This window comes from Manihot esculenta, chromosome 17 (genome assembly GCF_001659605.2).
Source record: "Manihot esculenta cultivar AM560-2 chromosome 17, M.esculenta_v8, whole genome shotgun sequence".
In the NCBI taxonomy this organism is placed as follows: Eukaryota; Viridiplantae; Streptophyta; class Magnoliopsida; order Malpighiales; family Euphorbiaceae; genus Manihot; species Manihot esculenta.
In genome coordinates, this window is record NC_035177.2 from 26,630,382 (window position 1) to 26,658,054 (window position 27,673).

At 39.9% G+C, this 27,673-nt stretch overlaps 2 protein-coding genes across 3 annotated transcripts; both read left to right on the top strand.

Annotated features, from left to right (window-relative positions):
• The first annotated feature begins 3,255 nt into the window (after positions 1-3,255).
• On the top strand, positions 3,256-9,940 carry LOC110604525 (protein REDUCED WALL ACETYLATION 3). 2 transcript variants are annotated; one of them, XM_021742723.2, is made up of 17 exons: positions 3,257-3,573; positions 3,678-3,727; positions 4,668-4,759; positions 5,212-5,349; positions 5,437-5,493; positions 5,579-5,651; positions 6,379-6,537; positions 7,125-7,274; positions 7,377-7,632; positions 8,041-8,156; positions 8,241-8,327; positions 8,440-8,528; positions 8,697-8,759; positions 8,890-8,946; positions 9,027-9,123; positions 9,221-9,379; positions 9,482-9,940. In XM_021742723.2, exons 2-17 carry the CDS (start codon positions 3,695-3,697, stop codon positions 9,485-9,487), a joined length of 1,632 nt encoding a protein of 543 aa, XP_021598415.1. In that variant the 5' UTR covers positions 3,257-3,573; positions 3,678-3,694; the 3' UTR covers positions 9,488-9,940. The 2 variants fall into 2 exon arrangements, with proteins under 2 accessions (XP_021598413.1, XP_021598415.1); XM_021742721.2 differs by having other exon boundaries at positions 3,256-3,573; positions 7,125-7,632.
• Positions 9,941-10,571: 631 nt separating this feature from the next.
• LOC110604526 (probable purine permease 10) lies at positions 10,572-12,444 on the top strand. Its single transcript, XM_021742724.2, has 2 exons — positions 10,572-10,810; positions 11,117-12,444. The coding sequence occupies exons 1-2, from the start codon at positions 10,774-10,776 to the stop codon at positions 12,247-12,249; spliced, it is 1,170 nt and encodes a 389-aa protein (XP_021598416.1). The 5' UTR covers positions 10,572-10,773; the 3' UTR covers positions 12,250-12,444.
• The last annotated feature ends 15,229 nt before the right edge of the window (positions 12,445-27,673 follow it).

Here is a 27,673-nt window from a genome sequence, read left to right on the forward strand (position 1 = left end):
TAAATACAATGCTTTAATGGGATTTGTTTCTATTATATCCTAGTTGTATTAAATAATCTCAATTATTGAATGGATGTAAATGATATTAAAATTTACCAATTTTAATTAGTCATAAAAATATAGAGATTTAAAATTTTAATTGGTTGTTATATAAGGTAGATAATTTAAATGGTTGAGACAACAATGATTAAGCAACTACTACTACTACTTTAAGTTGAGCAGAGAGTGGCAATTAAATTAAATCATTGCTTATCTTCCACTCTATTATCTATTTAAGTTGAAACTTCACTGTCACTAATAAATCCTCATAAAAAATTAAATAATTATTGATAACTGTCGGATCACAGCCACCCACGAGTAGGCTGAGCAGAATCCGGTTCAAACCGAAAAAACCGACCGAACCGAACCGATTTAAAAATTTGGTTCGGTTTTTTATATATTTCGGTTCGGTTCGGTTTTAAATTTCAGAAATTCCGGTTATTTCGGTTCGGTTCGGTTTTGATCAGAAAAAAACCGAAAAAACCGAACCGAACCGATTAGGGATAATAATATATTTTTTCAATAATATAGAGAAATTAAATTATATTAAAATTAAAATATTTTAATTAAATTTTAAAATACTAAAAATAAAGAGTAAAAAATTAAAAAAATATTAAAAATCGAAACCGATCAAACCGAATCGAATCAGACCGGTTCGGTTCGATTCGGTTTCTGACCAAAATCGGCTCGATTTTCATAAAAACTAAAATTTCAATTTTCGGTTTATTCGGTTCGGTTCGATTTTGAACCGAACCGACCGAATGCTCACCCCTGCCCAAGAGAAGGCCGATCCTAAAGAAACGAATCAAGTCTAGATCTCTCAAAGTCCACTCGGGCAGACTGGACCAACGCCTCCTGCCCTGACCCAAACATGTGGAACGGGTCGGATCACTCCCTAGTCTAGCTCCAGCGAAAAGAAGTTCAGCCCGATGACGTGACATAAGGAAGGATAACAGACCCAATCATTTCACAGCTCCATCCGCAAGCGCTCTAAGAGGAATTAAATGGTCGTCTGGCGTAGAGAGGAGCTCTGACACATACGTACATACGAATTTGAAGAACATGAACAAATCACACTGTAACAGAGAAACCGTTAGGCGTCACTAAGCAGACAAAGAAAAGGGAATAAAAGTGAGAGAAGCTTATTTCTCTCCATTTAAATATAGATAACTAGCGTAAACTATATTCTCTAAGTCTCAAAACATCAATTATATAAATAAAATTATTTATTATTAAATTTACTGTTATAGACTAATGATAAGGTTAAAATTAAGTTCCATTTATTTTATAAAAAAATATTTTTCAAATATATTAACCGGAAATATTTTTTTATTAAAGAATAATATAAATTATTTTAAGAAATATGATTCCATCTTTTTAAAATAGATTTTTTAAAATAACTTTATTAACATTTTTATGTAATTTAATATATTTTATTTTTTCAATTAAAATTAAATAATAAAAAATAAATTATTTTATTAAAAAATATTTTTTTTATAAAAAACACATAAAATATTTTTTAACATAAAAACTAAATAATTAATTTCATGAGTAAATAATAATTTTATCTAAATTTGAGAATTATACTCATTATCAAAGTGGTGAAATAAATCTTTAAGTATTTTTTTGTAAATTTTTATTAAAATGGAATAATTGGAAAAGAAATGTAGTCAAATATGATTTAGTGAAAAGAATCTAAATCTCTTTAATTGATTGCTCATTCATGAAGTGATCTCCAAATCTGATGAAAAGCTCATAACTTGTGGGTATATTTATTATTACAATTAGAATTATTATTATTTTTTTATTAGTTATGGTAAAGGGTCATGAGGTTCTCCAACTCACCATAAATTTTCCTCTTTAAAGTTAGAAAAATAAATTCATATATATAATATGAATTAATTTATATTTCGTCACTTATTCAATTAATACTTTATCCGATTAATCACATTTCCTAATGTAAAAAAGATAAATAATAATAATAGAAAATATATAACAGTTGAATTCAAATTGATTCAAATAATTTTTAAATATATTTTTTATTTAATTTAAAATAATTAATTTAAGTTATTTAATAATTTTAAATTAAAAATTATATATTACATAATATTTTTTTTTGAAACGACGTGAAATTTTGAATTTCACGTATATTCACTCGAGTGGTTTGCTAGTATTTTGAATAGCTCCGTCTTGTCTCCCACAGTAATTTTTTACTAATTTTATATAATTTTCTAATTTAAAGTGGTTCTGATACGAATTGTAACAGTTCTATCCAAATAAATTTAAATAATTTTTAAATTTATTTTTCTTTTTATCCTAATGATTAATTTAAATTAATTAGTAATTATAAACTAAGAAATATATATTACTTACGATATGAGATTCTAAACGTCACATATATTGAATCTCACAGAATATATTTTTTGAGAGTAAAGATAAATATATAATAAATTACAAAAAATAGTATATACTATAGTAATTGCTCCGGCAGCCGTCGAAGTAGAAGCTGCTTGGGAACAGCCCCGTATGGTTGGATTAAAGTGAATATCGATGCTTCAGTATGGTACGACTAGTTTGGGCTTTGTGGCTTGAGACATGGCTGATCAGTTTTTGACGGTAAGAAGTCTGCGCTTCCGTAGAATTTATGATCCAAAATTAACGGAGGCCATGGCTATAAGAGAAGTCTTGAGTTGGTTAAAGAGTCAAGGCTACAGTAATTGTTGGTAGAGTCTGATGCACAAAGAGTTATATTAGCTATTACTAATCCAGATTTTAACAATAGATTTCATTTTAGTGTGATTGTTGATGATTGTAAATCTCCTGCTCAAGAGACGATCAATGTGAGTTGTCTTTTTGCTAGTAAATCCGCAAATGAAGCCGTCCATCTGTGCGCTAGGACAGCTCATTCAACTTCATGTTTTTGGAGTAATTTAATTAAATTAAAATAATTTATATTCTTTTTATTAAGAAAAAAAAATAATACCTCCAATTTAAGTTTGAATGGGAGTAGAATGAAAAAATGGAAAAAAACAAGGGGTAAAAAGTAAAATGTCCTAAAAGGAGAGAATAATGAGCATAGTTGGTCAAGATAATGAATAATTAATTATTGATAATCGTAGTCATTACATTGGACCCAAAGATACGGCAGTAGGAATATTTATTTATTTATTTATTAACAAAAACTGCATGTTCTTATATTAAGAAAAAACAGTTGGATTCAGTGAGAAAAATAAAAATTTAGAAACAGTAATCGAAACTAATGAAAGCAATACAACAACCGAAACCAAACACACTCACCGCTACCAACTGCTGATCAACCATTGAAGGAAGAAGAAGGAAGTATTGAGACTGAGAGGGACTTCTCCTCCGCCATTTTTGTTAATTCTTCAAGCAAACTCTTCTCTCTTTCACAGATCTCTCTCTCTCTCTCTCTGTGATTGTGATTTGGTTTCGTTTTCTTAGTAATATTTATGACCATGTCATTTGGATCACTGCTCTCTGCCTATCTTGCTTGACCCCTTCCTCATCCCTCTGGTGCTTCATTATTTCTTTTTTTAGTTTTTTTTTTTGTTGATCTGAATGGATTTGTGGCGCTTGCTTCATTGATCTGATTCGGCTTCATTTCGGATTTTTGGCAGGTTTTTCGATCAGAAATATGGTGATACAGGGGCCAGTTACGCCTGGACAGGTGCGGTTTTTTGTTTATTAAGCATTTGTTTGCAATTATTTATTTGGTTGTAATGTTGTTTACTGGTCATTTACTATGTGGATCATTCTAATAGTACTTGAATGTTGAATGCGTTTGCGTTAATTCATTGAGAATTTGGTGCTTGCTTGATAATAATAGTTTTTCTTGCTGGGAGATCTGTAAGACTGGAGAAAAGAAACTCACAAGCTGGAAATAATTAAGTTCCTGGTAGTTTTTGGCTCTAAGAAGTTTTTGAACTAACATTTTTCAATTGCTACATTTTTAATAAGACATGATGAGGATGATTCAATAAGTGTGCTGCTTGCTTTGCTTGGTTTTATTTATTTATTTATTTTTTTTCATTTTGTTTCGGTTCATTCAGACTTTATGAATTTAACTTTAGTTTTGATGAATTGCCTCTGCTACTCCTTAGATTCAACATGCAAGGGCAGACTTTAAATTCTGTTTAGATTAATGCTGAATCTAATACGGTTTTCTGAAAGTCATGATTAGAATCTTGAGGATGAATCCAGATTCTCTAACAAGAATAGTCATTTATGTGTGTATTTCTGTAAATTTGGGGTTCTTTCCTTCAAGAACCTGATATTTAGCTATCAAAAGAATTACCAGTTCTTATTCATTATTTGATAAATAGATTTTTAATTCTCAGCACGGAATTTGCCAGTTTATCTTCAATACATTATGCTGCTGCCATATGTCAAACACACATTTCGCATGCCATTGCAAAATGACATGTTTGTAATGAATGGAGACAACTTAAAGATGAAATATTTAACTGCTTGTACTATTGAAAATTTCACGCCATATTCAGCATTTACTTATTGTTCTCTCTTTTGTTGTTTTTATCTTCACTTAGCACTTCTTGCTCTAAGTCATTATGAACAGGCATGTCAATGAAGCCTTCTTTATCATGTCTCAGGTGTCCTTTCTGCTTGGAATTATCCCAGTTTTTGTTGCATGGATATATTCAGAGTTCCTAGACTACAAGAAATCTTCATCTCCTTCTAAAGTGTAAGTGTATTCCCTTTATGGTAGTAGCCCATTTACTGTGCTTTTCAAACTTGTTAATTTAGTTAATAGGCCTAACATTGTGTACGCTGAGGTACCAAATAATGTAACTATAGTAAACTGGCCAGTGACTATTACTAAAATTGCTCCTCTTGTGAATGAGATAAATTGCCTAGGAATTGAAAATATGTAGAAGTTAAATGTTATATGGTATAATGGGTTATAAGAAAATGTTTGAAATGAAAACTAAAAGGGAGTGGATCAAAGTAGCGAGGAGGAACACTCCCACAGTACAAGAGCAAAGGGTTCCTCAATCTGTAACAGTTGTTATAAATTGTCAACATGAAGGATACAATCAGGAAGATTTGCTATTTTATGAAAATTACACAATGAAAAACTGATTTTTTTCACTCTATTATTTTCTTTCTGATGTTGATGAACTATCTGGATTGCAGCCATTCAGACAATAATCTGCTTGAGTTGGAAAAGGAGACAAGCAGAGAAGATAATCGGGCTGTTTTGCTTGAAGGAGGTCTTACAAGAACAGTATCTGCCAAATTTCACAGCTCATCTGTCAAACTGAACTTAATCAGGTTACTTGCAATCTCATGCAGTATTCTCATAGAATTTTATCTTGACTACCTAAATTTCTGTTACCATCTGCAACTTTTGGTTTATAGGTTTATTACTATGGACGATTCCTTCTTGCTAGAAAATCGACCAACTTTGAGAGCAATGTGAGTCTATTATATTGTAGATGGGGATACACAATCAATGCTAATTCTTGAATCTTCCTGAATTTTTACCTATAAATTCATGTAGGTCTGAGTTTGGGATGATTCTGATTTATTTCTATATCTGTGATCGCACAAACTTGCTGGGAGACTCCACCAAGGTACTTCGGCTGTTACTTGGTTTGCATGTTATCCTTGTTCATGATTTCATCTCAGATGGCTACTTTTCAAGTGTAATAATATACAGTTGTCCCCATGAGGACTTTACCTGTTCCTACGTATATGTGTATACATTCCCTGTCTATACCCACCCCTTGGACTGCTACAAAAGCAATGTACTTTTAAAGTAGCACAATCTAATTCAAAATTTCGCTCAATTGAGTGCATCAATAATTGTGCTTCCTTCCATCTCTCGCTGGTTAGTAAGAAAAAGGGATATGTCATAGTTTATTGGCTTTTGTTCTTGGGTTTAAGTGGTTTGTATACTAGTTTAGGCTTTCAAACCCCCATTCAGAAAATCATACAACTTGTGGAAACCTTTGTAATTCTTGATCCTGTATCAGTTTAATCGTAACTCTACCACATTTGACAAGCAGTTTGAAGCAACAAAGTTGTTACAAATGGTAGTAATATATAAGCATGATAGACACCATACTTGGCTGGACCCCAGCACCTCTCCCCCCAGCTCTAAAGTATATGTATAAAAACTCATGTGTGGGATGAATACCTGCTTATTTGGTGATCCTTTCCTGAAAGAACTATTATTTTCTGGTTAATCATGCTGAGGTCATACTTCATATACATGCTCTGATACAAGACAACAAAATATGACGGAATTTATAATTGCCACTGTTGATCTTTTTTTTTGGTGCTCTTCTCTTTGGACAGAAATATGATCGCGACCTTTTCCTCTTCCTCTACTCTCTTCTCATTATAGTATCAGGAATGACTTCATTGAAGAAGCACAATGATAAATCAGCATTCTCTGGAAAATCCATACTTTATCTTAACCGGCATCAAACTGAAGAGTGGAAAGGATGGATGCAGGCAAGTATTCGTATTAATCTTTGTAACTTGTACACTAAACTATTCAGCTTTCACTTTCAGAAAGTAAGATTACTTTAACATGTCCAGATTGACTTTTTCTTTTTCTTTCTTTTTTTTTGGTGGGGGGTGGGGGTGGGGGGGAGTAATCACCAATCTTTATGTCTTTGTTCTGAGAATTCGTGTGATGGTACTGCTCCTTTTCTTTGGATAATGTAATATTAATTTTTCTTTGATCGTCACTGTTGTTGTTTGGACTTCAGAATAACTGCGCAGAATTTGTTTTTGTATATATTATGTAGTATTCTTGTAGTAAATCCATCTCAATTCTGTTAAAAAGATGTCAAGCAACTATATGGATATTAGATGGAAATCAGTGAAGTTGGTTTTCGACAATATAATTGAAATCAGAATGTTTGGCCTTGAAAAACCTTTATCCATAATTTATTGATTCCTATATTGGAGTTCGTTTGACTGCTTGGATTGTCTTCAAACAACATGTGACATTCATTTCATAGAAAATAGTTCACATAGTTTCGGAGGCTTCATTAACCCCTTGTTTTTTCTTGTTTTGTGCTTTGTTTTAACAGGTCCTATTCTTAATGTACCATTACTTTGCTGCAACAGAGATTTACAATGCAATACGTGTCTTTATTGCTGCATATGTTTGGATGACTGGATTTGGCAATTTCTCTTATTATTACATTAAAAAGGATTTTAGCATTGCACGCTTTGCTCAGGTAATATTTAGTGATACTGATCCTTATATTTGCTCAACAACATTTTCTGAACTTAATACATATGAGGGACAAAATGGTCTTAATGTTTATCATTTGGTGCAGATGATGTGGCGGCTCAATTTCTTTGTGGCATTTTGCTGTATTGTTCTTAACAACGATTATATGCTGTATTACATCTGCCCAATGCACACGCTATTCACTCTAATGGTGTATGGGGCCCTTGGTATATTTAATAAGTATAACGAGAGTGGCTCAGTGATGACTGTAAAGATTCTTTCATGCTTTCTTGTGGTTATCTTGGTTTGGGAAATACCTGGAGTTTTTGATATTCTCTGGAGTCCTTTCCTATACTTGTTAGGTCAGTATCTGGAACATCTTCTCTGGTTATTATGGATGATTATTTGTTTGAGTAATTTGAAGCACCATAACCTTGTTAATGTTGGAATGGATTTAAAAGTCAACCTCTTTGTTGTAATTAGAATGACTTTAAAATTTCTTTCATTTGGTAGCTTCGGCTCTCTTGTTATAGGGTTTTGTTTCCTGTTTATCATATTTTAACAAAATTTACAGGTTTAGTTTTTCTTCTATATGCACACCTCACTCATTATTGGTATTTTGGCCATATTAATCTTTAAAATATTTATATATAAAAAAATTTGGTTAATTTGACTTCAAAGTGATTTGTTTGAATTGCTATTTCAAGATCTTAAATAGCATCCATACCTTTTGGCTGATGGATATGAACAGTAGTTATTTTCTATGGCAGGTTATACTGATCCTGCAAAGCCAGATATCCCTCGAATGCACGAGTGGCATTTCAGATCTGGACTTGATCGCTATATTTGGATCATTGGAATGATATATGCATATTTCCACCCAAATGTAACTACTTGAACCTTTGTCCATCTTATGGGTATTCCTTCTTAATAGCCCAACTTCTAAATGAAATATGTTTTCAAATTTCAGGTAGAGAAATGGATGGAGAAATTGGAGGAATCTGAAACCAAGAAGAAACTTTCAATTAAAACTGGAATTGTGTCCGTCTCTTTAGTGGTGAGCTGCATTATTTTGTGAGCTTAGTAGTACCAATATTGGCCTATAGATTTTTCATAATCTGTTCTTGTTTGTGATTGTTGCTTGATCTCATTCTCTTTATATTTCCAAGGTTGGTTATTTGTGGTATGAATACATTTACAAGCTGGACAAGGTTGCATACAACCAGTACCACCCCTACACATCGTGGATTCCCATCACGTATGTATCAAGAACAACTAATCTCTTTGGAAAGAAGGTTTTGGGTTGGGATTTTGATAGTTGATAGATAGGATTTTGGAGCTCTTTAGTTGGTGTGCAGAACATGATACATGATATGATTTATTTAGTTTTCTTTTGTCTTAATATATGTGCTTACTGTGATTCCAGTGTTTACATTTGCTTAAGGAACTTCACTCAGCAGCTACGGAGTTTCTCTTTGACTCTCTTTGCGTATGTTATTTTACCTATACGTTATTTTATAGAAAGAATTCTCAGAATTTGCTTGATTATTATGTGAATCTTTTCTTTGCATATTTGCCATGGTATTTTGTGCTTGCTCTAATTCTCTCTTTCTTTACAGTTGGCTGGGCAAGATAACTTTGGAGACCTATATTTCACAGTTCCACATCTGGCTGAGGTTTGAGCTATACAATATTTTGTTCTTTTTTCTCCCCTTTTTTCTAAATTCCTACATTCCTCAATATGTTGTGTGCGCAGATCAAACGTTCCCAATGGACAGCCCAAGTGGCTTCTTTCCATTATACCAGAATATCCATTGTTGAATTTCATGCTCACAAGTGCCATCTATGTCCTAGTAAGTGCATTTGTTAACTTGACAATATAATGTTTTCGAGAGCCAGCGGTAGCAAGTAATTTGATTTTCTTTCGTGCATCTTCACTTTCTTCTGCAGGTATCTCTTCGGCTTTTTGAATTAACCAACACACTGAAGGCTGTTTTTATACCCACAAAAGACAATCGGCGGCTTTTTTATAATTTTGTTGCGGGGGCTGCCATTTGTCTGTCGCTATATTTTGTCTCACTCATAATTCTTCAGATCCCTCATTCTTCCGTAAGTAACTCTCTGCCACATGATAATTACAACTGAACTTGTGATAGATTTGGAATTTTTTTTCGCTTAATTACTGCCAATAATCAAAGCTTCTTTACACAGGCCTGACAAATGAAGACTAAAAAAAGAATACACATACGAGTTTTTCTGTGGCGCGTTCAAAGAGAAGTGAGAAGTGAAATAACGGAACTTGGAAACTGTTGCTAGCAGATCTAGGTAAAGACGATAGTTCTCAACAAACCTAATGGAGAAATGCTCTCTGATGACACGCCGTAGCTGAAGTCACATACTGGATTTGCCTTGGGAATCAGGCATTAGGCAGGCAGGCAGGCAGGAAAATGACAAGGAAAGGGATTGTTTTCTTCTTCTTTTTCCCTTTTTTTTCTGGATATATTGCAAATCACGTATATTCCTTTTGTTGTCATATTTTTTGTTCTTTTTTTTAACACCCTTTTCCCATTTTGTGCCATCTATGAAAGAAGTTGTAGGTTACTGTGACATAGATTTGTTGTTTGTCATCAAACCGATTTAAGATTCAATATCAGTGCAATTTTATTGGAAGTGTGTACTTTTACATTCTCTTTGAAATTAATGATTTTGCAATTGGAAAGAAATAATTCAATTATTTACTCTCTAGATAATTTACTTGTAATAATAAGATTCAAATGAATTATTTTATTTCAAACTAGAGAATTGATAAAAAATAAAAAGATCCATTGAATTAAATTCTTGCAAAATTCTAGGCAGGGCAAAGCTCACTTCATTTTATCATCATCTAATAAGCAGCAGAAACATAATTATAATAACAGGTTAAGCAAGAATTCAAACAAATCACAATCCTGAAGAAAAAAATGTGCAACGTCAGATTAATGTTCAAAGTACAAAATTTTGCTCAAAGAAGTAAGAAGACAAGCCAAACCAATTCAAGTCCACAATTCTACGGCTTCTCTCTGTTCTTTTTTCTTTGTTTTTTTACTCCAACAATTCTAATACGACATTATGGTAAAACTAAAAGCTTCAAGGCCGGCAGATTGATTAAAATCCAAACAAAACCAATTGAAAAACCTTGTAGGTTTCACAAAATGACTCATGATTCCCTGCTAAAAGACAAGCAGGGACCATCAATGCTAAGTAGACCACTGACTGACAACTGCTCAATACCTAAAATTCTACATTTTATCTTAATTTCCAAATTATCCTTAAGTTGTCAGTATCCATATTTATATACTAAAAGCAGATAAGAAAAAGAAGCAAAATGATCAGCTGCAAGAATTGTCTATGTTGAATTTCTTCTGTTTTGTTTGGACAAACTAAGAACTCTCTTCTCCTCTCTCTCTCTCTCTCCCTCTCCATCTCCATCTGAGCTTGATCATTTTGACTTCTCCAACTTTGACATGGGAGAGGATCAAGAAGTGCAACTACAAATCACGGGTAAGCAAGTTTTTAATTAACTAAAATTACCTTTCATTTCCTTTTCTTTGGGTCATTCATGTCAAAGCAAGAGTGATGGGAGAGTAATATTAAAATAAAATTTATAGAGCCAATAACAATTTTGCTGAAAGTAGAACGTCCTATGAATTTAAATAGTTCCCAAGTAATTTATCAATCCCAAGTAATTTATCAATCTCAATTTGATAACAATAAATAAAAAAAGCTCTTTGTTCAGGAGATATGCAACAACTGTGAGCTAGCTTCTGCAAGTGTTCTTGAGCATTTTGTATTTGATTTCTTTGCCAGGGGAGGAAGCTGAAGAGAGAACTCCACCTGAGCACTCAAATGCAGCCAACCAGCCAAAAGTCCTCCTACAGCAGAACTTTAGTTGGTGGCTCAAAATAGCCATCTTCACATTCTTCCTTCTCTCTGGCCAGACAATGGCAACAATCTTGGGAAGACTATACTTTGACAAAGGTGGAAACAGCAAGTGGATGGCTACATTTGTTCAAACTGCTGGCTTCCCTTTCATCCTTGTCCTGTACTTCACATCACCACTCAAAAATCCCACCACCAACAATACTATTAAGCCAAACTCTCCCTCTAAATTGATTCGTCTGTTGATTTATACAACATTTGGGATATTTCTAGCAGCAAATTGCATGCTGTATTCACTTGGACTTCTATACCTGCCAGTGTCTACTTATACTCTAATCTGTGCATCACAACTAGGATTCAATGCTTTGTTTTCCTTCTTCCTCAATGCCCAGAAGTTTACACCTTTCATTATCAATTCTGTATTTCTTCTTACTATCTCTTCAACCCTCCTTGTATTCAATAAGGACTCCACAGATTCAAAAAAGATCTCCAAAGGGAAGTTTGTGATTGGATTTATATGCACACTTGGTGCTTCGGCTGGGTATGGATTGATACTTTCTTTAGTACAATTCTGCTTCAGAAAAGTGTTCAAACAAGAAAATTTCAAGGTGGTTTTGGATATGATTATATACCCATCAATGGTTGCCACTGCAGCTATATTGGTGGGACTTTTTGCCAGTGGAGAATGGAAGACATTGAAGAGAGAAATGGAAGAGTTTGAACTGGGACATGTGTCCTATCTCATGACTTTGATTTGGACAGCTATTGGTTGGCAAGCTTTCAATATTGGGTGTACTGGGTTGATATTTGAAGTTTCTTCACTCTTCTCTAATATCATCAGTACTTTGGGTCTCCCAATTGTTCCAGTGCTTGCTGTCTTCATTTTCCATGACAAAATGAATGGCTTGAAGGTGATTGCTATGGTTTTGGCTATTTGGGGATTTGTTTCATACGTTTATCAGCACTATCTTGATTATCTCAAGTCCAAAGCTGGAATAAACAATGCCCATGAAAAGTTTTCTAACTTTTCCTCTGCAGAACGAAAACTAATACATGAATAAGAACCTTTTTATGCCAATTGGGAGATATGGCTACTCCTGTTTGCTTGACACATTGTAATTGATCCAGGCACTGGCTTTCTTGCCAGCAGTTGATTCTTGTAATAAATATATTGAACTTTTAGGAAGACTTTTTTTTTTTTTAATTTTTATATTTTCATTGAATTTCCAATTTAGTTTCTTTGTTGGAAAATGATATTCGGCTAGACACATTGCAGAAATATTTACAATAAAAAATGCTAAAAAGCAAAAAGAAATTTCTTTAAATCTCTTTCAATTGAGTTGTCTCTTCCTGGATACATGTAGTGTGGTTATTTAGTAGACAATGGCAATTTAGTAAATTACTTGCAGTAAGACAAAGGATTAATTGATTGACCATTCATCGAATAATATAAATATTAAAATAAAAAATGCAAAAAAAGTTAAACTTGAAATTCTTTTAATATATATTTTTAAATTAGAACAAACGAAATTTCTTACTGAGGCATATTCAAATTGCCATTTCTATATTATAAATCTCAATCACGTTATGAAAAAAGAGCTTCTGGAAGGTTAATATTTCAATAATGTTGAAAATGATTGCTTAATTATTTTAAATTTAATTAAATTAAAATTTAATTTATAAATAAAATATTTTCTCACTCTCAGATTATATCAATTTATTAAGTAAAATTGAATAAATAAATAAAATAAAATTGAATAGTAAGGGAATGATTTTTTTAGGAATGGATAGCAAAGTAAATAACTGTCTATATTTTTTTCAAAATGATTATTTTTTCAGAAGATAATATTATTTCCATGGAACAAGCAATAAAATAATAAAAAATTTATAATTTAATCTCTAAATATTATCATTATTAATAAGAAATATCTTTATTTTCAGAAATCTATTAAAATATTTTTATCTTTTATCTTCGTCAATAAAATAATCTTTCTATCTATTTTTACCGTTAAAAATATAAAAAAATGTCAAATTACTCCCCTTTCTTTTTTTTCTCCTTCTTCTTCATCGAATCTTTATCCTCTTCTTTTTGAGGAGGAGGAGGGACTATTTCATTGACGAAAAAAATGATAATTATGTTTTAATAGATATGAGAAAAGATAAAGACATTTTAATAAATTTTTAAAAATATAGAGATTGACTTGTTAATAATAGTAATATTCAAAAACTAAATAAGGGGTTTTATTTGAGGGCAAAAATAAATTTTAAAAATTTTCTCTCTTATTTTTTATATATTTTTAACGGAAAAAATAATAAAAAGATTATTTTATTGATAAAAATAAAAAATAAAAATGTTTTAATAAATTTTTAAAAATATAAAAACTAACTTATTAATAATGATAATATACAGAGATTAAATAATAAATCTCTCTAAAATAATATATATTTTTTAATTTTATATATTATAATTAACTTTTTATTTTTAAAAATGTTAAAATATTTCTAAATTTTAATTTTATCATCAATATAAGTAGAAATAATTTAATTTATCCTAGAGTTTATCATTATAAATATTTTATCCCTAAATTTATATCATTATCAAAAGCTAAAATTTTTTGCCTTTCATTGATAAATTTTTAGGATTAAATTAATAAAAATAGATTAAAAAAATGAAAAATATAAGTGATGACCCCTGAGTTCACCTCATCCCCGTCTAGGGCCAGGCCCATGAAAATAGCCCATTGCTTAGAGATCCTCAAGCCACTCACGCCAGCTGGGTCCAGTCCACTAAGCCTCACGACCGGGTTTATCTGGCTCTCTTCACCAGGCCGGCCACGTCTTCTCTGCACCTTGGGCCGATCCCATTTAGGCCCTGCTTTGTCCCTACTCTCCGGTCCGGCCCAGAATCCGAAAGAGGATCCATCCATCCATCTTGCAGACCCGCCTACCCGCGCCCTGAGAGAATCAGAGGCCGTTACGCATGGGGCAGAGATTTGATTCCCTCGTACGTCCGTATCAGCGTGGCAGGGACAGGTGGTCTACTGATACTCGTTCTATTGGCACGTCACTAGCAGACAAAAGGAAACCTATAAAAGGAGAAATACTCTCTTTTAGGTTTAAGTTTTTTCTAAGTTTTACAGATCCCATTATAAAAACCTTATTTCTCTGGATCTCAGATCATCAATTGGCGCCGTCTGTGGGAACGAAGGAGATCTTTTCATCACTGGAGTTCCACTCTTAACAAAACCCATTGAGATCCACGATGGCTAATCACAACGAAAACAACCTTAACACCCCAAATGATCTAAGCTCTGCCCAAGAGGGGCAGCAGTTCTCCTTTTCTAGCCCTACAACACTAAACAACCAAACACCCGTTCCTCTCAATCCCTCGCCAAGTTTGGCAGGGAATGCTCCCACCGCTACCTTATCTAACCAGGACCTTCAAACCATGGCCCTCCAACTACAGAATACCGCCCACTGGTTGGGGCAGATAATGCAACAAAGGGGCCTCAGCACCCCGATAAATACACTCCCAGTGGTAGAAGAACCCCAAACCAATGAGCCCCAACCTACCCTTGATCGCCTTCAAACCAGCAGCCGCGGCGCCGGGGAAAGGGAGAGAAGAGCCGGAGAAGAGGAAGAGCCGGAGGCCCGAGTCCACGGAAGAAGGGCGAGGGAGATGATAGAAAATGAGGAGGCTGACAACTATTCCGCCGGGACAACCAGGTGGACCAGGAGTGAAGCAGAGGAAGAGGAATATCGCCTGGAGAAAAAGCCCAGGCCGGAAGATGGAGATGTGGACCAAAAACTGCAGAAGTTGAGAGAGCAGCTTTTGGTCGAGCTGGGAAAGAAAGATCAAAGCCAAACCTTCCTGCCCACTTCTTCGCCTTTCTCGAAGTGAGTGCAGCAGGAAACTGTCCCTAAGAAGTTTATGATGCCATCAATGGCAGCCTACAACGGAGCTGGTAACCCGAGGGAGCACGTCATGAATTACAAGACCTTCATGGAATTGCAAACTTTATCGGATGCCTTGATGTGCAAGGTATTCCCAACGACACTTTCAGGGCCAGCGCGAGCGTGGTTCAACAGCCTGGAGACTGGAAGCATTGGGAGTTTTGGAGACCTGGCCACTCGTTTCATCAGCCGGTTCATCGCCGGGGTGCCAGTGGATAGGAAGACGAGCTATCTGGAAACAGTAAGGCAGAGACGGGAGGAATCACTTAGAGAGTACGTAGCTCGTTTCAATACAGAAGCCCTGCAGATTCCCGAGCTTGATGAAGGAAGGGCGGTGGAGGCCATGCAGAAGGGGACGACCTCCGCCGAGTTTTTCTGTTCATTAAGTAGGAAGCCTCCGACCTCACTGGCCGAGCTAATGAAGAGGGCTGAGAAGTATATAAGACAGGATGACGCTCTGGTGACAAGCTGATTCGCCAAGGGAACGGCAGGCAAGGAGAAAGCCCCGGAGGAAAGAAGGCCGGAGAAGCATGAAAAGAAACATGGCAAAAGGTCTGAGCCTTACAGACATCCTTGGGAGCGAAGGGACCAAAGACCTTTTCCCCCTCGGTCCTCAGAACAAAGGCCACTCCCTTCATGGGTTCCGGAGAAGCCGACCCCACTTAATGCCTCTAGAGCCGAAGTGCTCGTAGCTGTCCAGGATAAAGAATTCTTGTAATGGCCCAAGCCCCTGAAATCGAAAGCCGACCAGCGAAATCCTGACAAATATTGTCAGTTCCACCGAACTCATGGTCACGACACCAGCAACTGTTTCCAGTTGATTGCAGAAATTGAGAGGTTAATAAAGAGAGGGCACCTAAAGAATTTTGTAAAGAAACCGGAAGGACAGAGACCTCAACCCAATCTGGCAGCCCAAACGCCAAGAACAGGAGCTAACATTGTGAATGACGGGTCCAGTGGAACTATCAACATGATCGTAGGAGGCACGGGAGGTCGGATGAGCCGAAGGGGGAAAAAGAGAAGCAGAGAAGGAGAAACTAGCAGTGCTGAGGTCATGCAAATCGTTGAACACTCTTCAACAACCATCACTTTCTCCTCGGAGGACGCTCAGGGTGTTCAGATGCCTCACGATGACGCCCTTGTCATTGAAGCTGTTATTCACAACTACCGGGTAAAGAAAATCTTGGTAGATGACGGAAGCAAGGTAAACCTGTTGCCTTATCGAGTCTTCCAGCAGATGGGAATTCCTGAAGAGCAACTGGTTCGGGATCAAGCCCCGATTAAAGGGATTGGAGGAGCACCGGTGACGGTAGAAGGGAAAGTAAAACTAGCCCTTACTTTGGGAGAGGCTCCGAGGGCTCGCACCCATTATGCGGTGTTCTTGGTGGCTAAACTCTCCCTGAGTTACAACGCGATTCTGGGATGACCTGTGCTGTTCGACTTTGAGGCTGTCACCAGTATCAGATATCTGGCGATGAAGTTCCCAACAGAAGCAGGAGTAGGGATAGTTCGGGGAAGCCAAGAAGAAGCAAGGGCAGTATACCTGGCTACGGTGGCAGAGCCGAGCATAACAGAGGAAGGGCTGGACTCGGAAGTCTTAGAGGTCAGGGATGAAAAAATGGAGGCCAGGACAGAGCCAGTAGGAGAACTGGAGACTTTTCCATTGTTAGAAATGGAAACAGATAAGGTCTTTAGTCTTAATGCCGGCCTGACAAAAGAGCAGAAAACCGAGGTCATGACTCTAGTCTGAAGTCACGCACCAAGCTTCGCCTGGAAGCCTTCTGACATGCCCGGAATTGATCCCGAAGTGATGACACATAAGCTGAATGTCCTCCCCGAATCCAAACCAGTAAAGCAGAAGAAGAGGGTGGTAGGAAGGGAAAAGCAACAGGCTACAAGGGAGGAAGTACAGAAGTTAGAAGAGGTAGGCTTCATTAGGGAGGTCATGTACCCACAGTGGTTAGCTATTCCTGTATTAGTCAAAAAAGCCAATGGCAAATATAGGATGTGCATAGATTTCACTGACTTGAATCATGCTTGCCCCAAAGATTGTTACCCCCTCCCTGATATTAATAAAATGATAGATTCTACGGCCGGTTTTGATTATATGTCGTCTTTGGACGCAATGTCTGGTTATCATCAAATCCCAATGGATAGGTCGGATGAAGAAAAAACCTCGTTCATAACAGAAGATGGGACTTATTGCTATAGAGCCATGCCTTTCGGATTGAAAAACGCCGGGGCAACTTACCAAAGACTGATGAACAAAATCTTCAAAGAGCAGATCGGCAGGAACGTAGAAGTTTATGTAGACGATATGGTGGTCAAGAGCCTAACTTTCCAACAGCACGTGGTAGATTTGAAGGAGGTGTTTAGAGTATTAGATCAGTACAGAATGAAGCTGAATCCAGCAAAGTGCGCTTTCTTCATCAGAGGAGGAAAATTCCTGGGATACATGGTGAGTGGGAAAGGCATCGAGCCCAATCCGGAGAAAGTAGAAGCCATACTAAATATGTCAGAACCAACCTGTGTAAGGGACGTCCAGAAACTGACTGGAAGAGTAGTGGCACTCAATCGATTCATGTCACGGTCGGCAGAAAAATGTTTACCGTTCTTCAGAAAGTTGAGGAAAGTGCCAAACTTCGAATGGACAGAAGATTGTCGTGAAGCCTTCAAAGAACTCAAAAGTTATCTCAGCTCGCCTTATGTGCTTAGCAGCCCCATAGAAGGTGAAGAACTTCTGATATACCTGGCAGCCTCTGAACAAGCAGTTAGTGCCGTATTGGTAAGGGTGGAAGAAGGGGAGCAGAAGCCTGTTTTCTATGTCAGCAAGGTGCTTAAAGATGCTGAGGTCAGATATCTGAATATTGAGAAAATAACGTATGCTCTATTGTTGGCAGTCCGGAAGTTCAGGGTTTACTTAGAAAGCCACCAAGGAGTAGTGATGACGGATCAACCATTGAAGAAGATTCTGCATAGACCAGAGACCTCAGGTCGGATGCTCGCATGGTCCCTCGAGATCAGCCCTTACTGCCTAGAGTACCGACCTCGAACAGCTATAAAATCTCAAGCCCTTGCCGATTTCATGGCAGAATTCACGTTCAGTAAGGAACAAGGGGAATCATCTTCAGAAGCATCAAGGAAGGAGAGGAAAGAAGAACTCTTCCAAAAGTTCAACTGGAAGTTATATGTGGACGGGGCTTCAGGCGCCGGAGGCAGCGGTGCAGGAATAATGCTTAAGGGGCCTGGAGACTTTAAGGTTTGCTACGCCCTGCGCTTAGGATTCCAGGCTTCCAATAATGCGGCGGAGTATGAAGCCCTAATAAATGGAATGATGGTGGCAATGGAGGTAGGGGCAACCGACCTCGAAGTAAATAGCGACTCACAACTGGTGGTCAATCAGATTACTGGGGCATATCAGGCTAGGGATCCAACCATGCAGAGTTATCTGGCAAAAGTAAAAGCAATAGAGGCCGAGTTCATAGATCAGGGAGTTACCATCAAATTCCAAAGAATACCACGAGAAGAAAATGAGGAAGCAGACCTGCTTAGCCGGTTGTCTAAAGAAGAACTAGAACAGCTTCCTAACGAAGTGTACATACAATACGTCCTTACGCCCGCTTTCAGTAAAACAAGTACGGTGCTACAGGTGGAACAAAGCCCAACTTGGATGACCCCATACATAGAATACCTAGAGAAGGGAAAGCTCCCCGAGGATAACGACGAGGCCAGAAAGATAGCAACTCGTGCCGCCAACTATCAAACAGTAAGGGGGACCTTGTACAGAAAAGGGAAGTCCAGCCCATGGCTCCGGTGTGTGAGCCCGGAGGAGGCTATAAGGGTGATGGAAGAGATACACAGGGGAATATGTGGAGCTCACGAAGGGGCAGGGACCTTAGCCAATAAAATATTCAGGCAAGGATACTACTGGCCCACTGTCAAAAGGGAAGCAGAAGAGTTCGTCAGAAGGTGTGACATATGCCAAAGATTTGCTAATGCCATCAGAGTCCCAGCCACTCCTCAAGCCAGCATATCCAGTCCATGGCCATTCTCACAATGGGGAATAGATATCCTGGGACCCTTCCCCAAGACCACGGGACAGAGGAAGTTCGTAGTAGTGGCTGTAGAATACTTCTCAAAATGGCCAGAGGCAGAAGCAATAGCCACGATCACAGCTCGCAAGATGATAGACTTTGTATGGGGAAACATCATCTGCAGATTTGGCATACCAAGAGTGCTTATCTCAGACAATGGCAGACAGTTCGACTGTAGTACTTTCAAAGCATTTACAGCAAACATGGGCATATGGCACAAATTCTCCTCCGTGGCCCATCCCCAGACTAATGGCCAAACAGAGGTTACTAACAGAGCTATCCTCCAAGGATTAAAAAAATGGCTGGATGGAGCAAAGGCGAACTGGGCAGAAGAGCTCAACAGTATCCTGTGGGCACTCCGGACTACCCCCAGGACGCCTACTAAAGAAACACCTTTTGCACTTGCCTACGGCACAGAGGCTGTAGTCCCAGTGGAGTTGCAAATCCCCACTCATCGAGTCCAATTCGTTAGTGAAAACACTAATGATGACAAGTTAAGAAGTAACCTGGATGCTCTCGAAGAAATCAGGGAAGAAGCTCAAGTCCGAACTGCCGCTTATCAACAACGGGCAGCACGATATTACAACCAAAAAGTCAGAGAAAGAAGCTTGAAAGTAGGAGACATAGCCTTGAGAAACCTGGAGGCTACGGGAAAAAGAGTCGCAATGGGTAAGTTGGCACCGACCTGGGAGGGCCCATTCAGAATAACAAAAGTGGTCAGGCCGGGAGTATACCAAATTGAAGATATGCAGGGAAACCCTGAGCCCCATGCTTGGAATATCCAACACTTGAAGAGGTATTTCCCTTGAAATATTTGTAAAGAAAAATATTATACTCTGAAAAACACAACTGAATAAAATGACGCCATTCTTTATACGATAATGTTATTTCTATTATGAATGTCACTTTTCAAAAGGAAAAACAGAATACGAAGACCCTGTAGTAGAGAAACCTCAGGGGTAGAAGACCGGGATCCCCTAGACCTCCCGGGAAAACAAAGAAGACCGGGATCCCTAAGAACTCCCGGGAAAACAAAACAAAAACGGCCGGTGAGGATCTTAAAAGACCTCCCGGAGCATGAAGACCGGGATCCCCTAGAACTCTCGGGAAAACAAAGAAGACCGGGATCCCTAAGAACTCCCGGGAAAACAAAATAAAAACGGCCGATGAGGATCTTAAAAGACCTCCCGGAGCATGAAGACCGGGATCCCCTAGAACTTCCGGGAAAACAAAGAAGACCGGGATCCCTAAGAACTCCCGGAAAAACAAAACAAAAACGGCCGGTGAGGATCTTAAAAGACCTCCCAGAGTATGAAGACCGGGATCCCCTATAACTCCCGGGAAAACAAAGAAGACTGGGATCCCTAAGAACTCCCGGGAAAAAAAAACAAAAACGGCCGGTGATGATCTTAAAAGACCTCCCGGAGCATGAAGACCGGGATCCCCTAGAACTCCCGGGAAAACAAAGAAGACCGGGATCCCTAAGAACTCCCGGGAAAACAAAACAAAAACGGCCGGTGAGGATCTTAAAAGACCTCCCGAAGCATGAAGACCGGGATCCCCTAGAATTCCCGGGAAAACAAAGAAGACCAGGATCCCTAAGAACTCCCGGGAAAATAAAACAAAAACGGCCGATGAGGATCTTAAAAGACCTCCCGGAGCATGAAGACCGGGATCCCCTAGAACTCCCGGGAAAATAAAGAAGACCGGGATCCCTAAGAACTCCCGGGAAAACAAAACAAAAACGGCCGGTGAGGATCTTAAAAGACCTCCCGGAGCATGAAGACCAGGATCCCCTAGAACTCCCGGGAAAACAAAGAAGACCGGGATCCCCCAAAACTCCCGGGAAAACAAAGAAGACAAATCCTAAATTACTGATGAAAAATCAAATTCCGACCTCCCGAAGGAGCTCGGGGCACAATAGCCAAGAGCGTCACAGCCCCAGGCCAATCTCCAAAGGCGAGCTCGGTACAACATTAACCTCACAAATCAACTTCTAGTGCTGAACTAGCTAGCCTAGAAAGAGGTCCGAACCGCAAAGCGTCCGGACAATGCTCAGAAGTGTAGGACGCGCTGCAGATTGTAGGTATAAAAGCCTAAGCAAAAAGCAAAGAACCGATCTCCCAGCTCGGATAGACTCGCGATATGTGACATTCAGAAGGATAGATACAGGCAAAAGATCGTGTTCCTAGCTCGAGCCAATTGGTCATAAGCAAACATTTAACAAGAACAACCCAAACAAAAAGAAAAAACGACAAAAGCCGACCTCCCCGTCCCAGTGGAGCACGCAGAAAGGCAAGGACCAGACAGCCGACCTTACAACTAAAAAGGCAAAGTAAAATCGCCTAAGGGGAGGCCATGCGAGCACAAATAAAATACAGAGATTCACTCCCTCACTACTCATGTAATAAATATTGAGGAAGTAAAGGGGCAATCCGAGGGAAATCCAATGGCATGAAACAGAGAATACCTCAGCTCCAATCCCCGTCAAGACAGAACTAAAGGCAAAAAATCAGCCCTGTTATTTACCATTAAAAGGTACGTGATCTGAAAACCGAGCTCATGGCTAGAAATAATCCAGCTCGACTAAGTTCAGATAGGAAAAGCTCATGAACAAAATTTCTTAGTGAAATATCTTAGTCAAATATAAATCACGAGATATGAAGATTAAGTGCTCCAGTTACGATAAGAAAAGATAAGTTCAAGAATGAAATAAAAGCAACAATAGTTCAAGTAAAAGAAATTAAACTTTCATTAGAAGAAGAAGATAGTACAACTTATTTATCTGCTGAATTTGAAGGAAAAACAGTCCTCAAGGGACTTACATCTCTCAGAATGTCATCACCTATAGTATCTTTATCTACGTTTACATCCAGAGGAGATCTGGCACCCTCCAACCCTGGGCCAGGGTCTCCCTCCTCAGGCTCGGGGTCTTCGCCTTCAGTCCCGAAGTCCTCCATATTGTCCCCCTGTTGCTCGGACTCTTCCCCGAAAGACCCAGCCGCAATGCGAGAGGTCCCTCTAGGCAAGGGGAAATCATCTTCCCCATAAAGAACATCCTCGCCATCAGAATCCACTTCTCTAGCTCGAAGTTTTGCCAGCGGAGTATCAGGAGCACGTCTGGCTTCTCTTAAACCCCTATTGTAGCCAGACCTGAACATGCGAAAGGCTTTCTGCCAGATAGCAGTCTTCATCTCCGCAGAGGCTTTATACTCGTCCAGATGCAACTCGCAGGCCTCAGCTATAACCGCCTTCAATTCAGAAGAATCCTTATAGTCTTGGAGGTGAGCTTCACAGGCCTGCTCAATCTTTCCTTTCAGCTCATCCGACTCCTGATACTCCTCCAGACGCCTCTCGCACTCCCGCTGGATCTTATCCTCGGCATGTTTAACCACCTTGAGCAGGGCTGAACATTTACGCTCTAAAGCCCTGACTTCATGGCTAAGCTGTTGGTTACGAAGCGTAGACTCCTCGGCCGATGAAGCCAGGTCTCTGATACGCTCAGAACTCGTGCTCAGCTCCTGCTCAAGGATCTCCACCCGAACCAAGGCCCTCTCCTTTTGAATATTCACCTTATTTAGGTGAACTTGAAGCCCTTCAAAATCAGCCTTCAGGGCCTCATACTGGCGCTGGACCTCCTCCTTCTGGCTTATCGCCTCATCCCTTTCACGAAGGGTCTCCACCAGGGAGGACAGCTGCTTCAAAACTTCTTCACTTCGAATCTCTGCTGCAGCCGCCCTCTCATCAGACTCCTTGAGAACCCTGCGAGTATGAGACAACTCTGCCTCCAGGGACTTGGTATGCTCTTGTGCCTCAGCCGTCCTCTCGTCGGCTCTTTTGAGGGCCTCCAAGGCAGAATGCAGCTTCGCTTGGAGGGACTCAGTATGAGCTCGAGCTGCTGTAAGGTTGCCCCTGGCATCACTAGTTGCAGACAAATTCTCCTCCAGACGCGCCTCCTCTATCCGGCGGTCCACAGATTCCCGGAGAGAGTGATCGCGGGCATCCACCTCCATGAAGAGGCCCATCACCTAAAACAAAGGAAAAAACTGTTAAAACAAAGAAAACCATAATAAAAGCAAAGGAGGTAGCTTAGCTTACCATCAGGAGCATCTCCCTGATCGTATCTCCGAGCTCCCCGCGAGGTCGGGAACGGAACGCTGCTTGCTCCCTAGTAGAGCTGGCCAAAAGACCAGTGAGAGCAAGCAAGCGCGGATCCGAAGCCTCCAAGACGCCACCGAACATCCGTTCCTTGACAATCTCAGCAACCACGCTAGCCGGGGACTGATGAGTGATATCCTCTGCGTTCAGAATGTCGTTATCAGGAGCAGACAGCAGTGGTATCACAGGGACTTCTTTCTCTTTCCCAATAGGAGGGAGAGCTGGAGCTGATCCCTTAGAAGCTTTGGATCTCTTTTGAGCTGGAGCTGGGGATGGCACTTCGAGGGAGGCAGGACGTTTGTCCCCTACCTTCTCTATGACATCCTCGTCCTTGGCAAGGTCGGACCTCACCTCCTCAGGGGCATCTCTGGTAGGAACCTCCGGGACACTATCGTCAACAAGAACGATCTCCAGTCCTGTCCCAGGAGCCTCCTCTTCAATAATAGGGGATTCAAGCCTCCCCCCTGGTGCCTCCTCAACAGGAAGAGCAAGATCCGTCCTCATCTGTCCAATATCCCCTGCCTGCTTCACAACAGTTAGGGGAGCTCCCTCCGCATCCTCCGTAGAACCCTGACCAGATTTAGCCTCCTGAACAGGTTTCAAGGCAGGGGCCGACCTGCCATGACGAGATGGCCGAGAGGGTCTGGCACCATGGGAGCTCGACTTTGGAGCCCGAGAAGGAGCTCTAGCAAGAGGCCGGCTAACCTTCTTGGCAGAAACAACCCGAGCCACCTCTGCAGCGACCTCAGGCACGGGGCGCCCAGCCAGGAGGGCATCTAAAGCAGCGTTCATACTCTCCCGAGACAGAACTAAGTTCTTTGGGGGCTTGATCTCATCCATTTTAACGTTAGAAGCTGCCAAAAAACACAAAGTCAGAAAGAGTTAGCGTACTTTCTAATGTCACTTACGAGGAAAAGCGGAGTTGCTAAACAAGGCATTATACCCGTGTCCCGGATATCCCTAAGATTAGACACGAACATACATCTCTCGACGTCATACTTCTTGTCAACAGAAGTCAGTCGGAGATACCCCACCTGCTCGGTGAGGCTTAGTTGGGGCAGGTCGTTGATGCCCGGGGGGACATCCTCCCAGTCTAGCCTCACTCCCCACGACACGTCGACATCTTTTCTCAGCTCCGCCACAAGGAAATTCTCTACCCATCCCTTTATTGAATCCTTGTAGCCCGTGAAAAGAGACAATCCACCACGGGGGGAAAAATAGTAAAATTTCTGAGTCGCCCTAACAAGGCGGAAGAAAGTGACAAATAGACACGCTGTGGGTGTAAAACCCCAACTCAGGCAAATGGATTCAAAACAAGCCATAAACAAAATGGAGTTCGGGGACAACATCCGGGGGGTTATCCCAAAATATTGGAAAACCTCGATGAAGAAAGGGGTGAAAGGGAAGGTCAGACCGAAATCCCTCTGTTTAAGAAAGAAGACTATGCGAAGACCCCTCTGGGGATCTACCAAACCAGGAGGGGAAGGTTTTGGAAGAACTATCCTTTCATTCCGGAGAGGAGCGCGAATAAGGTAAAGAGGAGTATCTAAATAACTTCGAGAAATATACTTGGTTATGGAAGAAGGAGTAATGTGCGACTCGAGATTGGCAACATCGGGAAGTTTAGAATCCTCCATGGAAGAGTAAAAGAGCGTACCTGAAAAGCAATAAGGTCGAGAAGGCAGAAGAAGTCGAAGGAAAACAGAGAGCAGACGAGAACAAGTTTCTTCAAGAGACAAAGAGAATTCGGAAGGAAAGGCAATAATGAAACGAAGTGTCACTCTGAACAATTTTGTCTTGGAGCGGCGCGGTCATTAATTACTCTCGAAGTTTACCCCCTCATCAGTTATACAATAACTGACGAGAAGGTAAAGGGGCAATAACCGACGGCCGCTGGACTTCGCCACCTCTATTAAGGGTTGGGCCCACGGCAATAGCCCATCATCCGAAAGCAATTGACGGCCGCTGGATTCTCCTCACCTGGTCTAGGGCCAAGCCCATGGCAATAGCCTGTCACCCAAAAGCCCACATGCCATCTGCATAGAACAAACCCAACTCGCTCAAACCTTAAGACCGGGCTCCACTTGGACCTCTCACCCAATGATAGAGACCAGCCCTGCTCATTACCTAAGAAGGTCAGAAGCTCGGCTCACAAGTTAAAAACAGAGCTCAGGGTTACGACAGATCCAGCTCGGAAAAAGATAAATAAAAAGCTCAAAGACACAAGCAGATGGAAGCATGATAAAGACCAGCCTTGCTCATTACCTAAGAAGGTCAGAAGCTCGGCTCACAGGTTAAAAACAGAGCTCAGAGTTACGACTGATCCAGATCGGAAAAAGATAAATAAAAAGCTCAAAGACACAAGCAGATGGAAGCATGATAAAGACCAGCCCTGCTTATTACCTAAGAAGGTCAAGAGCTCGGCTCACAGGTTAAAAATCGAGCCCACGAGTACGACTAGTCCAGCTCGGAAAAAAGTAAGTCAAAAGCTCAGTTGGCTGAATGAACTCTAGTTCTGAACGATTAAAGGGGCAAGAAGGAGAAAGCAATACAGCAGATCCCTTGGGAAAAGTTACGGAGCAAGCAATCTAAGTACTTCAGTTATGATAAAGAAAGAACAGTTCGAGTATGAACGCAAAACAAAAATTTCATTAAAAGAAAAACACATTACAGCATGTCACAAATACCAACACTACGGGATAAAAGGCTATCCTTAAAGGATTTACATGCCCAGATACATCATCATCTACGTTTACATCACTATCGCCTACCCCACTATCCTAGTTTTCGATTTTAGAAGAATCTCGTAGTTCGGAAGATGAGCTTCGCAGGTCGGCTGAGCTCCGTCTCGTTATTATAGGAGAACTGAACAAGTCGATCCCCGTAAGCACCATTCACTGTTCCATCATAGATAGGCGTTCTGAAGAGCAATGGAACAAGTGAATGTTGCAAGCCTACACCCAAGTGTGATGCACGATACACTCATGCACACCCAGGAAAATCAGCGAAACATTCTGAAGAGCAATGGAACAAGTTAAACTTTCAATATCGTAAAACATATGCGGAAAGGCATCATCAGGGGATAGGGCAGGCTTTGATCCTGTTGACCTGAAGTTCTCGATCGATCTCAAAGTCCGAGAGGACCCAAAAGTTCGAACAATTGAAGCAGTTGAGATTGACTTGACACTGGTGTACAGCCTTGAAGATTCGGAACCTCGAGAGCTCGGCATGGAAGCCCGAGCTGGGGCGATGGAAGAGCAAACCATACCCCTTCTCTAAATCGAAAAGAGAAATCTCGCTGTTTTGTTAATGATCCCAAGGATAAGAAGGAAAGGTTAGTAATATATAATCAGAGGCTGAGCTTTTAATGTGAAACAGAGCGACTTTATACTCTAGGCTGGTAGCATCAGAATCCTTAAAGGCTATTCACCAGAAAGGAAAGAGAACGTACCGGGAAGATAAAAGTAAGAAAGCGAGGGTAACAGTGCGCACAAAAGGCAGAGGAAAGCTAAATATAGAAAAAAGATAGAGAAGATTTAAAGCTACAAGTGACAATAAGATGAAAGGGCAAGCCGAATTCCAACAGACGCGGTCATAATGATTCTAGGGGTTTACCCCCTCGACAGTTGGAGCAATAACTGCCGAGAAGGTAAAGGGGCAATTGATGACCTCTGAGTTCACCTCATCCCCGTCTAGGGCCAGGCCCATGAAAATAGCCCATTGCTTAGAGATCCTCAAGCCACTCACGCCAGCTGGGTCCAGTCCACTAAGCCTCACGACCGGGTTTATCTGGCTCTCTCCACCAGGCCGGCCACGTCTTCTCTGCACCTTGGGCCGATCCCATTTAGGCCCTGCTTTGTCCCCACTCTCCGGTCCAGCCCAGAACCCGAAAGAGGATCCATCCATCCATCTTGCAGACCCGCCTACCCGCGCCCTGAGAGAATCAGAGGCCGTTACGCATGGGGCAGAGATTTGATTCCCTCGTACGTCCGTATCAGCGTGGCAGGGACAGGTGGTCTACTGATACTCGTTCTATTGGCACGTCACTAGCAGACAAAAGGAAACCTATAAAAGGAGAAATACTCTCTTCTAGGTTTAAGTTTTTTCTAAGTTTTACAGATCTCATTGTAAAAACCCTATTTCTCTGGATCTCAGATCATCAATAAGTACCGTTTTAGTTGACTGTTATTATTATATGATGAAATTGTTGATGCTAAAACAAAGTTGTAAGAAAATTCAAGATGCATGGCTGCCTAAAATTTAAACACAAGCAGAAATC

Excerpts from the sequence above, each read along its gene's own strand:
- LOC110604526 (XM_021742724.2), top strand. The coding sequence starts at position 10,774 with ATGGGAGAGGATCAAGAAGTGCAACTACAAATCACGG. Across the intron at positions 10,811-11,116 it reads AGTGCAACTACAAATCACGG|GGGAGGAAGCTGAAGAGAGA; the intron begins GTAAGCAAGTTT and ends TTTCTTTGCCAG.
- LOC110604525 (XM_021742721.2), top strand. The coding sequence starts at position 3,695 with ATGGTGATACAGGGGCCAGTTACGCCTGGACAG. Across the intron at positions 5,652-6,378 it reads TGCTGGGAGACTCCACCAAG|AAATATGATCGCGACCTTTT; the intron begins GTACTTCGGCTG and ends CTCTTTGGACAG. Across the intron at positions 8,529-8,696 it reads ACATCGTGGATTCCCATCAC|TGTTTACATTTGCTTAAGGA; the intron begins GTATGTATCAAG and ends CTGTGATTCCAG.